This window comes from Ammospiza nelsoni, chromosome 1 (genome assembly GCF_027579445.1).
Source record: "Ammospiza nelsoni isolate bAmmNel1 chromosome 1, bAmmNel1.pri, whole genome shotgun sequence".
In the NCBI taxonomy this organism is placed as follows: Eukaryota; Metazoa; Chordata; class Aves; order Passeriformes; family Passerellidae; genus Ammospiza; species Ammospiza nelsoni.
In genome coordinates this window covers 111,745,434-111,758,828 of record NC_080633.1, presented here as the reverse complement: position 1 = coordinate 111,758,828, position 13,395 = coordinate 111,745,434, and the positions used below count along the sequence as shown (strand labels likewise).

General features: G+C 42.7%; 1 protein-coding gene across 2 annotated transcripts in view; it reads right to left on the bottom strand.

Annotated features, from left to right (window-relative positions):
* The window catches only part of MAPRE2 (microtubule associated protein RP/EB family member 2), a 98,023-nt gene extending 84,956 nt beyond the window's left edge, over positions 1–13,067 (bottom strand). Inside the window, exon 1 of one of the 2 annotated variants that reach the window (XM_059466106.1) lies at positions 13,034–13,067. Coding sequence is in view for 1 of the 2 variants with exons in the window: in XM_059466089.1 (XP_059322072.1) it covers positions 2,539–2,610 (72 nt within the window). In the remaining variant the exon portion in view is untranslated. Of the gene's footprint in view, positions 1–2,538; positions 2,670–13,033 lie in introns of those variants that run through there. The other variant, XM_059466089.1, reaches the window with a different exon arrangement.
* Positions 13,068–13,395: the final 328 nt, after the last annotated feature.

Here is a 13,395-nt window from a genome sequence, read left to right as displayed (position 1 = left end):
TTAAAGAAACTGCAGTTATTTTAAGATCTGTAGAGCATTCTGATTTAGGGATCCCACAATTTAAATAAATAACAGTCGAACAGAGGAATTCATAAAGCAGTAAGGAATCCAGCTGAGCAGGGTCAGCTTGGGTCTTCTCAGCAGTAGAGGTGAAATGGACTTTATATTCACCTATATATGCTGAATTTTCTGCTTAAATCTTCTGATAGCACAAGTTTTTAAATATGAAGGACTGATGGAATACCACGTCAAGGTAAGGCCACTGTCAGTGTCAGCCTTCATACACTGCCTCAAAGAAGTTACAAGAGATTGACACTGGTCATCTGTCTCTTCATTACTCAGCTCACCACCAAGAAGTCTTTCTACATTTAGAACATAAATGGCTCCAAAAATCAAACCAGAAAAGGAAGGTGGGAGCCAAAGGCTTGTAGTTTGGCTACAAGCCAATTTGAAGATTTATCTAAATTTATCAGATGAAATAAGTAATCAGCCACAGGACAGTCAGAGTCACTTCAGTCATCTGTGTTGAACAGCAGGTATCAGAATTATGCTAAGTATTCCACAATTATTACTTTCCAAGTGGCTTTAATTCCTGCTTGGGGGATGACCAAATTGACAAAGATGTTAAGCTATGCAATGATGTCAAAAAGCAAGAAACTCTCCATTACACGTTTGAAAAGGCTTCAACTTTCTCCCTGATCCAGAAAACCCATCCAAAAAGATCCAAGAGTAGAGACACCTAAGACTCTGACAGTATTGACAGTATTCTCCATTTTCCTCCTTCTTCATCTCCCCAATCTACTCCCCATCTCCCCAAGTATAGCAAGAGATATCAGCAAGTATTTTTAAACAACAAGTATTTTTTAATAGTATAGTCAACATAGGTTACTTAAAATAAATGCAACACACTCAAAAATAGCTGGCAACAACGTAGCTGCTGCATGTCAGCCTCCGGAAGAGTGGCAGTGGATAAAGCCAAGGGCCTGCCCTTGCAGGAGATGCTATGCTGTCAAACAAACTCTTCTCACCACAACCCAGCACAGCCACAATTTGCTACATATCAGTGAAAACACATGGTGGGCAGCAGAAATTACCACACTGCTCAAGTTAAGCATCCTACAAGTTTACCACTGGCTCCAAAGAAATGCCACAGCATTATCAAGGTAGAAAATGTGTGTATTCAAGTGTAAGATGCATTTGTTTTCTCATGTCTACTAATTACAAAGTCAAATGCTGTGACAGTCTCTCCAGGTTGCACCATGACATTTTGCCCAAAAGGCCATCAGTCAGCTTTTGCCAATACATTAATTCACAGTTTTGCTTATACCTTGAAGAGGAGACCCATCAAGAGCACCAGTTTTGTGGAAAACATTACTTTGATTATTTCTGTAGCCCATACTAGTTATTCCAGAATATGCTCAGAACACTGGTAGACCAGTGACCCTCAAATATTCCTATGTTTTGCATAAAATTAGTAACAAAAAATATTAGTGACTTCTACTCCATCTATATTGAAAGCTTATAAAAGGAAACTTACTATTCTTCTCTGATCTAGTTACGTACAGATAAAGTAATTGGAGAAGAAAGTTAAGACACTTGTGTCTGGTTACATATTAAGTTTTCCAAGAAGTCCATTCACACTTCCTTCCAGTTTCCCAGAAGCCTGAAAGGAGCTCCTTAAGGTTCATCCCCCTCTCTATAGCTCCTCACAGTTCTGCTTTATTATCACGCAGCAATGCGTCCAGAGTTAGGTAAGCAGTGTAATGAGAGGGATATTTTTTATGCTGACCAGTGTCCTTGCCCCATCCATGCTACACACTCTGCATTGTTGTGATCACTTTTTACTACATTACATTTGACTTCAGTAGAAGACTATGAAAGATTTCACCCAGACATCTTGTAAACAGATATAGGCCTGTCCTCAGAATTATTGTACCAATGTGAACACCTGTGTTCAAGAGCAAACAAACTTTTACAGCACCTGATCCCATGGAGGGACATCCACTGTCACTCACAAGGCCTGTGCTGAACAGAGTAACTCATAAGCAGTCCTGTGCATGTGCATATAAGGAAACTGTGATACAGTAGAAACCAAAAATTATAGCAGGATTTTTGGGTGTATCAAAAAGTCATGACTAAGCCACAGCAATTGTGCAATAAAGCACAGCATATCTTTTATTTGTCTGCTTGAGAAGTTAATATTGGTATGACTGACACACAGCAGCACAATTACAGCAGTCACATTAACCTCAGTGTTGTGGCCAGGTGGTGCAAATTAGCCCTCAAAGTCATCAGTCTTGAAAGCATAACTACCTTATGACAAAGAACAACCTCTCCCATTTTGGGGATGCTTTTTTAAGGCTGCTTTTTTCTCCATTTGACTTAATATAGAGGATTACAAAGCTATAGAGAACAAAACTCCAATCACAAATGGCGGAGAAAACACAGACCTTTGAAATTACAGTAATATCCCTTTCTCTGACAGAGAAATATTAGGTGTAGAAAAGGAATTAAGGTAGTAAAGACCCCATGACTTACCTTTCCTTGCTGTCTCAAAGGTTCATTTAGAGGAGTATCCCCAGTACAGGAACTTTTAAGAAGCCTTGACATGGTAGGATTAGTATTATTTTTTAAGATAAAAAACAATTAAATGAAACTGCCTGTTGTCATAGACTGGTAGAACAGAACTTCCCTTTGATAACCTCCCTTTATAAACGTCTCCATGGGCGTGGCTAAATGAGTAGCTCCACCTCTCATCCTATTTAGAAACCCTACAAAAAAAAAAAAGGAAAAAACTTCTCTGAAGCAATATAATAATTTTATCAGCTACTCATATACTGTTCTGAGGTTGTTTTTTTCTTAGGTAGGTAACTAGCTGACAGCCTCACAAGTTATGGAGAAATTGTAGACAAAATTAGATTTGTCTTCCATATTTGCAGTAACCTGCAACATGGTCTACAAACATGTGGTGGGTGAGCTTGCTCAGTTGTTTGCTTTTTAAAAGCAGTACTGTAACAACCTGAGGGAAGTGTACCAGCTTTGCATGTTTACTGGTGTTAGAGATGCATTATATTGAAAAGCAGCATATCTCTGAACTTGCAGCAATCTCCAGTTGCATCACCTCAAGAGAAGTCTCCACCACCAGTGAAGGCTCCTGTTTTCATCACTTACAGAGTGAAGGTGATGCAACATCAAAGCCTTTTGCATGACTCATTAAATCTCACACGCCTTCACTGCAGAGGGACCACCAATAAAAATTAGCATCTGTTCTTTTGTCCTCCTGACACTCTATATTTTAAATTCCCTCAACTTTCTTTCCTCTCAAGGCCTAATTCAAGAGGATGAGGTGATGGATTAGGATGTTGCCACTAAGGCAATATTGCCTGCAGAGTTTTATATTGCCTTGGTGTGTAATACAAACACATCTAGGTGGCTGCACTCTTGTTTCTTAAATTTTTGTACTATTCCAGCTGATAGTGTTTTGTTTTCATGGGTACAGGTGTGAGGAACTATGAGCATAGGGCCTAAGTTAGGGGGGTTTAGAGCTTAAATTTGGGGTTTATTTTTCACAGAATTGTTGAGGTTATCCTGGCACTCCTGAAGGAGGCAGGGTGTGAAATTAGAGTTCTTGAGGTGTTTGGCAGGAGTTCAACTATGCTTCTATCATCTGGATTTGCTTTCAAGGGAGCGATTAGGAAATTATGTTCTTGTTAACAAGATCTGTGCAAGTAATGACTATCATACCCAACATTTCCTGTATATAAGCTGAAGTGATTGTTCCATCTTGATACAAAGAGCAGAGGTATTTTCTTGAGAATTAGTGACTTGGGCCAAATCTTTACTTTAAAGAGTATTACAAGAAAGTTCATCCCTTTTCATGCCAGGCCATTTCTGTCTGAAAAACTAATTGGTCTTTAAAAAATATATATCCATGTGGAACTTTTGCTTCAGTATTAGACACTCCCAGATGTCAGATGAAGAAAGAAAGCCACCTTTATTGCAATAAGAAATGTTGCATAATAAACTGCAGCATTCACTTCTCACTGCTTTTGTACTACTGCAGGCAGGATAAAGCATCTTTGATTTTAAAATCTATATTTAAGGTACAGAGATATCTATGTCTCTTGCTGCGGCTGGAAGTCTGTAATGTCATGTTCTACTTATATGAGAACAAATAATTCTGCAGCATTTTCCAAGGCTAATAAAACAGTTTCACTCCTTACAGAAAGTCTGATGATTCTGAGGGAATGATAAGTTTTGAGTGAGTTCACAAATTAAACATAACATGCAAGAGAAAAGAAAGCAGTTCAATTGAAATGCAGAGTTGTGAGAAATTGAGACCAGCTCATTTTCCTTCATACCTGTGAGGTGCTCACTCCGAGCCAGCTTCCTCTCTTTGCACTTCAGCAATGACTGACTTAACAGTCAGTTCTGACATTCTTGGCTGAGTTATCACTTCTTTTGAATTATGTTCCCAGACAAAATGAGGAAATCCACAGGTGTGGGTGAAAGAAGGAGGAATATCACAGGAGATGTGATAGAAGTACCAGCATGTCACGCTCTGTGCTGTTCACACTGTACAGATGCAACTCCACATTGGAACCATGCTCTGTTTAGAAATATAGCACTGGGAAGATACCAGAGATAATGCTTTAATTTCCAAAGGACTCGCTGTTTCTGCTGGTAATACCTAGATCCCAATACTGAAATACGAAATAGTGAATACCTATATCCCAGTACTGAAACATCAAATAGTGAAATGGAGTATATTCTCATCTGTACCAGCTAGCAAAATAAAATAGATAAATAAAATCAATAGATAAAACAGTGCCTGGGATTCATTCCTCATAATCACCATGCATGGAAAAAAAAAAGTCCAAAGTCTTATTTTCTGAGTATGACTAACAGCTCTTACAAAGACGATGGCACATATGCACTGCCTGCCAGAACAACTTTATTACTGTCCTGATGGCAAACACAGCATTATACAGCTGTAAGCGTAATCACACTTTTTATAACCAAAGGAAACTGCTAAAACTTGGTTGGCCAGATTTTAGCAGCCAAAAGCAGCAGAGATGAGCACACACCTGCAAGCAAGGGGCTGGTGGCTTGGTCTTTACTGGGGAGGCACTTCAGCACTACCTGTGCTGATAATGTCACTGCTGTTGTCAACTGCTTCCAGGCGTGCAAAGGCCAGCCTTAAAAACACATTTGCTTTCCTGAGCAGGAATAGTTACAAGACCTCCTCTAAATCTGCCTGTACCTAGAGAGGAAGCAATGTTTTAAAGTACAGCATTAATCTGTCTGCTGACATTTCACATTCAGGGGAAAACTTATGACTGAGTTTTAGTCGTGATTTGTTTCATAGTCCCCTCCCTCTTCATGGTCCCCCTGGATCAAAAGCTCTTGGTTTAATAAAGCAGCATACTCAGCCTCTGAATACAGAGGCTGCTTCTCATTCCCCTTGGTCAAGCACAGCATTTTCTGGCTCTGCTGCACAGCTGGGCTGAGGCCAACCTGTGGTACCCCTTTCCTACCAAACCCAGGGCCAGGCTGGGAAACAAGAGAGTTGCCAAACAGCAATCAAGGCTCTGCTTGGCAAAAGGTGGGGTTCAGGTGTTTGCTGTTGGTCCAAGACCACTCAGGGATGGGGGCTTGGAACTGGGTAACCTTCACTGGTGCTTTCCACCCCAAACTATTCTATGATCTCTTCTATATTACTATGAAAAATGGGGGATCCTTTCAGGCAAAGGCCAGAGGAAGTTAAAAAGCAAACTGACAGAATAGAATTACTGCCAATTTTGTGGTGAAGTCAGGATGCAGCTCAGGGGAAGAGACACATCACAGATAAAGAATGTGAAAAATGTCATAAGATCATCTTGTAAGATGTGAAGGAAAGGGGCACTCCACAGGAGCAGCCTGAGAGCAGCAGTGCGTGGATGCAGGGTTCTTTCCAGGCACAAACCCAACTACCCTGGAGTGGCTCGAAGCCCAGATCTTTTGTTTTCTTAACAAAGTTTTTTGTCATCATTTGGAATTATTTAATCTGCACTTCAAAGGTCTTCCAAGAGACAGCCTACCTAGAGCTGCTGTTCAAAACTTCATCAAATGCAGTTTTCCTGTGAGATTCCCCAGACTGGTTTCAGCTTCACCTCAAAACCTCTTCTTCTACAGAAATGTATATTCCTAGAAAATTTCTGGGGCTTGATAATGAGACATAAAGGTGTTCATAACCAATTGTCAATACCTTTTACCTCTAAATTTCCTGCTTTCTTTTGATAACATTTCCCATTATTATGATTGACAACAAAATTCATGAGGGAATTAAAGGGTTAATGGGGTTGAAAGGAGCAGCACTGACTATAAAAAGTTACTGCAATTAATAATGTCTGAAAGCTTGAGCTGCAAGAAAAAGATGCAAAAGCGTGCAGAAAAGAACTAAATAAACAGCTTTAAATGTTAGTCTGTTTATGTTGCACACTTTATTTGTGTTGGTGGATTTAAAGACCCTATTGTTTGGCAATCCTTTAGCTCTACAGCAGACCTGCAGACTGACCTGTTGAAGTAGAACAGAGCTGAATGAGTGGGATATCCTACCCCGAGTACTCACAACTCCAGGGAAATCCCAAAGCACACAATACTGGGGAGCATCAAGTGCCAAGGAAACTCTTTGCCGTGTTGGTGCAGTCTGCTAGTTGGAATTTAAGCAGTGATAAGTGATAAGGGAGGAGCTCTCTGCTGCCTCTGTGATTAGCTTAATTACAAACAGAAGTCCCCTGTTCTCCTTGTGTGTGGGTCTATTAATACTAACTATGTGCTCATGCCATCTGCCAAGGAGCCATTTCCAACTTTACAAAGCACAGCAGACAATACTTGCAGGTGCTTGGAAATGTGTTTGTCTGGCCGTTAAATCCACAAGGCTTAAACATTGCTGAACAATATTTGCATTTGCAGGTACTCCTGCAAGACAGTGTCTTCTGAACTTCTATCAGAGATGAAGAATTCCAGACTCTGATGGAAATCCAAAGATGTCTTCATCTATTGCTTCCATTTTGCTTCCTAGTCTGTGTTTTTGTGTTTGGCTGGCAAATAGTCTTGGATTCAGAACTGTAAGGGATGCCACATTCCCAGCAGAAACAAGTCATGAGATCCAAGGTCAGTTTCAAGTGCCATATTGCAAAGAAGCTTCCAGAATGCATGTTCCTACTTAGTCTGAATACAGTAATGCCAAACAAAACACATTGTTTTCCTTTGATAAAACATAACACACTTTAATTCCAGTGTCATTCAAACTCTGGAGAGATTGTTACCACTCTGAATTCAACCCAGGATTAACTGAGGCATAAAATGGTTACCAGATCAAAGCCTATTTTAATAAACCTCCTCTAAAAGGAGCAGATATTCAGCCATTTCACATTGCATGTTGTACAAACTAATGATGCAGAGAGATGAGAGACACATTTCCCCTGTGGACTTTAATGATTCTATCAAGATTTACTAGATTAAAACAACTTAGGTGCCTGAAGCTTATAGCTGATAGACCTGTATTGCTACATCTTTCTCACCTGTCAAATCTATGCAGTATTTGTATTTTCTGACAACTTGATGTATTTATTTGCTTTGGCATTGGTGATTAGACCAACCTGAAAGTTTTGCATTCATGTATATGGTAGATTATCCAGTGTTAGGACCCTTCTAATTTTATCATTTAAGGAAAAGAGTAAACTTGAATAAATGGTGTACTCAATATCTGAAATTGCTGTGATGAAGAAATGCTACTGGCTTCTTCCCAGAAGGGGGAAATTACACGGTGAGCCATTCTCAGAAGAGACCAGGTTAAAGATTGTTTCTACTAAGAGAACCATTCCTGAACTTTAAATAGGACAAATTTGACATCTGGGGCTTTTAAAGTCTCAAGGGAATGAAGCTCGTTGACTGTAAAACTCTTCAGCTCAAGAGAAGAGTTTCTGGGACTGAGGCATTCAACCAAGATCACTGAGGCTCTCCCCCCAAATTTTGTCATGTTTTCATCTTTACTACATGTCCTCCTCCTCTTCACTACCATTGGGCATCTTTTTGGACCACTGTGAAGAACTGTCCCCTCTCTAGGGCAGCAGCTGCTCATCATATTCGAGCATACTTGCCCCTCCTGAAGCCATTCTCTTGCTAGAGGGGCTCTGTTAGCAGGACTGCTTTTCTTGGGTCCTTTTAGAACACTTTTTGTTCATGGCCATAATATAAATAGCACAGGGCAGCCCTGCTGCTGACACTGGGCACTGCTCCCAGAACAGGTCTGTGCCTTAATCCCCTCTGCCCTGCGACTGCGTGCTGCGGTTGCGCTCCAGCTCGTCGGGGACAAACACAACTGTTCTGACATCCAATTAAATAATAACATGATAAATGCTGTCCCTGACACTTTCCTAGAACATTCTTGGTTTTGGGATCCTTTCCCAGCTGTTCAGATTTTGCAGTCTCCTCTCCCTGCTCCTGAACCCTGCTGCCGGCACCCTTTCCTGTCATCTGACTTTCCCAAAGGCAGAAGACAAATGACTGCTTCTTCCTGAGTCTCTTCTCAACACTTTGAGAAGACACTCAGGAAAACAACACTTTGCCTGAGGCTCTTTCCCCACCTTTCCTGCAGGCAGACTAACCACCAGTTTCTCCTGCTGCCCTGGGAGCACCCATTGCTCTGCCAGAGGTCAGTCTTCAGGTTCACTGCTCCTGGAGACACACGTGGTGGAGGCTGTCAGCAGAGAGGATCTACACCATCCACATGGCAAAAGCCATACAGGGAATTGCCCACACCCCCTCACCTTTTCATCAGTGACAAATAAAGCCCCACTGAAACTGCAAGGATTTCACATCAGCTGTTGTGGCTTTGCTCAGAGGAGCTGAGCCAAAACACTGACTTATATATCCACACACATGTACCTGTACCTGCAGTAAAATAACTAACGTACATAAAGGTGCTGAAAGGCTCAGGATCTCATTTAGACTTCACCCAACATCAGCACAGTGTGTGCCATCATGACAGAGTTGTTTTTTGGGCCCCCAGTGACTCAGAGCAATGCTGTCAACATGCTCCCACTGGGACTCTGCATCAGCTGCAGCTCCCCCTCCCATGCTTCAAGCCAACATCTGCCCAGCCCAACTCGGTCTGACACAACCACTTGCAGTTTTGAACATGATATAGTATCACTCTCCAGAGATGCCCGAGGGAAAAATGCATTCCACTCACCTAATTGCATTAGTCTAATGTTTCTCCCTCTTTTGGAATTAAGCTATTACAAAAAAAAAAAAAAAAAAAGTTTGACTGTATTAATGTTTCAATGTTGGAAGGCTTAAAGGAAAAACGATCATGATACAACTATTGTAAGGCAAATTCAAACTATATGTTTCAAAGTTTTAGTAATTTTGAAAGCCCCCAAAATTATTAAATATCCCTGTTTGAGTAGGACAGAGTTCTATTTATTCTTAGTAGCTGGTACTGTGCTCTGTTTCTTGGATTTAGTATGAGAATAATGTTGATAACACTCGGGTGTGTTGGCTATTCCTGAGTAGTGCTTACCCTAAGCCAAGGACTTTTCCATGTCTCTTACTCTGGAAGTGAGGAGCCACACAAGAGTTCAGGAGGCTGCACAGCAAGGACAGCATATTTAATATTAGTGGTGTGTTGTTATTATTGCTATATTCTGTTTCAAGGCTTAAATTGTTCTTAACCATAAGGCTTAATGCTTCTTTCCAATCCACTGTGGGGGTGGGGAGCGAGTTGCTACATGGTACTTAATTGCCTGCTGGAGTTAAACCACAACAATAAATTATTGTGGTTATCCATTTGGGAGGGTGGGTGTGGTGTGGTGGAGGGGATATAATTTGGTTTTTAACTCCCCCTAATGTTTCTCTGGCATTTGGAAAAATGTTCAAAAATAATACAGAAAAATGCCAGATAGCCAGATGACAAATAGTTGAGAATATGTGGACTTATAAGAACTGAAAGAAATCTGATTTGAGAGTTCCGTCATCAGAGAGGGGCCTTACACTTAGAATATCAGTAAAACTAAAAGAGGCCACTGCAAACAACATCATAAGGCTGAAATAACTGTCCCAGCCTGAGACTCCCAGTCAGCATCATCAATGCATGGGTTATTTCCAGTGCACTTTAGGCAGACTTCATGTCCTCCCAAGTGAGTGATGCCTGCTGCCCTTGTGGACAGAAGCTTCTCCTGCCTGAGAAGCAATACTGATGACACAAGAGACCCTTTACCTTCTCAGAGGAAGGACCGTACTATAGGAGGACTTAACCTTCAAGAGTCACAGAAACACAAAATTACAGGAGGGGCAAGGCTGGAAAACCACCCCAGGGGCCATCTGGTCCAACCTCCCTGCTCAAGCAGGATCATCCTAAAGCACATGGCACAGGATTGCATCCAATTGTTGAGTCAGTCTTCCAGTGAGGGAGACACCACAACCTGTCTGGGCAATCTGTCCCACTGCACAGCCTCTGCACGTAAAGAAGTTCTTTCTCATGTTCAGGTGGAACTTCCTGTGCATCACTTTGTGCCCACTGCCTCTTGTCCTGTTGCTTGGCATTCCAAGAGGAGCCTGGCTCCATCCTCTTGGCACTCTTCCACCAGATATTTACAGACATTGATGAGGTCCCCTCTCAGTCGTCTCTTCTCAAGGCCGACCAGGCCCAACTCCCTCAGCCTTTTCTCATCAGAGGGATGCTCCAGCCCCTTAATCATCTTCATAGTCCTCTGCTGGACCAACTCCAGGAGCTCCAGGTACCCAAACAGGTACTTGGCAAGTGGCCAAATGCCAAAACTTTTAAATTAGCAGAAAATACCACCAAATGACCAAATCTGACCACCAGGTGCTCTGACACAGCCTGACACCAGGACAATTGGCCAAGTTACACCATCCTCCCTCCCCTGGCACATCTCACAAAGTGAGGTCACAGAAAAATATCCATATTTTCCTGTCTCTGCAATATCTCCAAAAGGCAGAGGTGTCTCATACGCACCAAGCCTGCAAGACATTGACTGCCCCACTGCTGCTCTCCCTGACTTTTTCCTTTCTTAATAAGCTGATCTTTTCTCCTTAGGAAACTGAGATACCTCATGGATTTTGCAGGCTAAGTTTGAGGCAGACTGAAAGAAACCATACTTACCTTCAGGAAAAGTCAAATTTATCAATTGCTAATCATTTCTGAAGCCCCTGGTTGAATCTAAATAGATTTTATAGCATCTCAGTCAACTTTCCCTGCTAGGGACAGTATGAAATGTCACTATTGAAGCAGTACCATACATCTTGAGTGATTTTGGAAAGATGAAGAGTTTCCTGTAACTCAAACCTTCACCCACAGGATAAGGCAGTAAGTGAGCTAAGGGGTCATAGCCCTCCTCTCCTTGACTTTGGGGATGGTTTTCAGTGCAAGGGCTTCACCAACAAGAAGCCATTCAATCTCAGCAGTGGTTGCTGACAAACCCATGTGAGACAAAGACAATTTGTGCTCTTTGTATTTTCTCACTCACTGGGCAAAGCCCCACCCTGCCCATCCAGTTGTGTGAGTAAAGACATAAACAAGGATTAAAGCAGGGGTCTCTGTACCTCAGAGAAAAGAGAGAGTGAGTGTGTGTACACCGAGGATTTGGAGAGCATTCAGCTCATGGCTTGGGCATCCTGACATGACAGTGTGTACAGCTGCTCATACAGCTGGTGAATAATAAATACCTCAACATGCCCTTGAGATGATACTTCTAAATACTTAGCTCTTCACTGAAGCAGTCAGAAGCCTGACTAGATTCACCCTGCAATAGTGTTCCTGTCGAAGTCTTTACATGGTTCATTTGACTTTTAAAAGAGATTGTCTTTTGTACAGCAAGCTCAACTTACCAAAATAACCTTTGAGCTGCACAAGGCTTTGTTTGAAATACTATTCTGCTATTCCACTTCTCAAATGTCATCTCAGTCTCAGTGTTTATCTTCTCTTAAAACACAGCGAAAATGTCACACTATTTATTGTAAAAAGTTTTCACCTTCTTTACAGCGTTAGATTTCTTGCTACACCAAGTTATGAGCTATGAGTTATTAGCCTCAATTCATTTGCTACACACTTTGGGGCCACAGATAGAAAGCAACTATCCCTTTGGGAAGCAAGTACAGAAAGGACTATAACTCACTAGCCACAGAAAGCACCAAAGGGTTGTTCATTTGAATTATCAGAAAATGCTGTTTAAAATTAAAAACTGGTAGTAATTGGTTGGGGGGGGTTGTTTTTTGCACAGCCTCACTCACTTGTGCCACTGCTGCACGGGAAGCTTGTAGCTTCAGGTGATGTTTATATCCACCCACAGCGCTGCATCCTTCCTCGAAGTAGCTGTCACCCTCGGTCAGTGGATGCAGCATGCTGAATCATCAGGCTTTTAAGTGCTTTCCCTGGAATGGGATTTATCCATAACAAAGCTTTCCTACCGTGCAGCACACTGAAGGAAAGCTCCATCACCAGAAGCTGTTTTGGATGCTTGCAGCTCAGCAGGACACGCAAACTGCTTCTGTATCGAAGGACTTTAAATTCATGAACGCAGCGCACCACAGAGCCAGCCAACAACTCTTCCTGCTTCCCAACTATTCACAGCAACCAAACAAACACACAAACACGCTCCTCGCTCCTGCAGCCCGCTAAATACTAATTAGTCTCTAAGTGATGCAACCCAGCATAATACTCCCGGGATTTCTCCGGCTTCACTGCCACAGGACAGCGGACTCGGTTCGAGTCAGGAGGTTGCTTTTAGCACCGTCACAGCGCTGAAATTTCACTTCCTTTTTTTTATAAGAACAGGGAGCAGTAAGCGCTCCTCTGCTTTCCCAAAGCACTTTCGGCCGCACAGGCAGTGGGCGAATCAGAGCGTCGGCCACCACCGCCCTCCGCCCCGAGCTGCCCGCGGGCGAAGGGATCGCTCCCGTCCCGTCCCGTTCCCTGCCCGGTGCCGCTCCCGGTGCCAGCGTGGCACAGCCCCGGCTCCCGCCTCACCTGCTCCGCGCCCCGCCGGCAGCAGCCGCCACCTCTTTTCCTTTCTCCCGCCCGCCCCGCTGACAGCCCGGCTTTGTCCGCCCGCCCCGCCCCGCGGGAGGCGCCGCGGGAGCCGCTCCGGGCACGGCAGCGGAGCCCCGGGACACGGAGCGCCCTGAGCGCCCTTCCCTGCGGTGCCCCGACAGCATCCCGCCCCGCGCCTGGATGCACCTACTGTTATTGCTGTTACTTTGTTGCTGCTTTCATTTATTTAATAGTTCTAGATTAAAACTTTTTCCTTTTTCCTTTCCTTTATTCCTTTTCCTTTCTCCTTTCCTTTATTTCTTTCCTTTTTCCTTTCTCCTTTCCTTTATTCCTTTTTC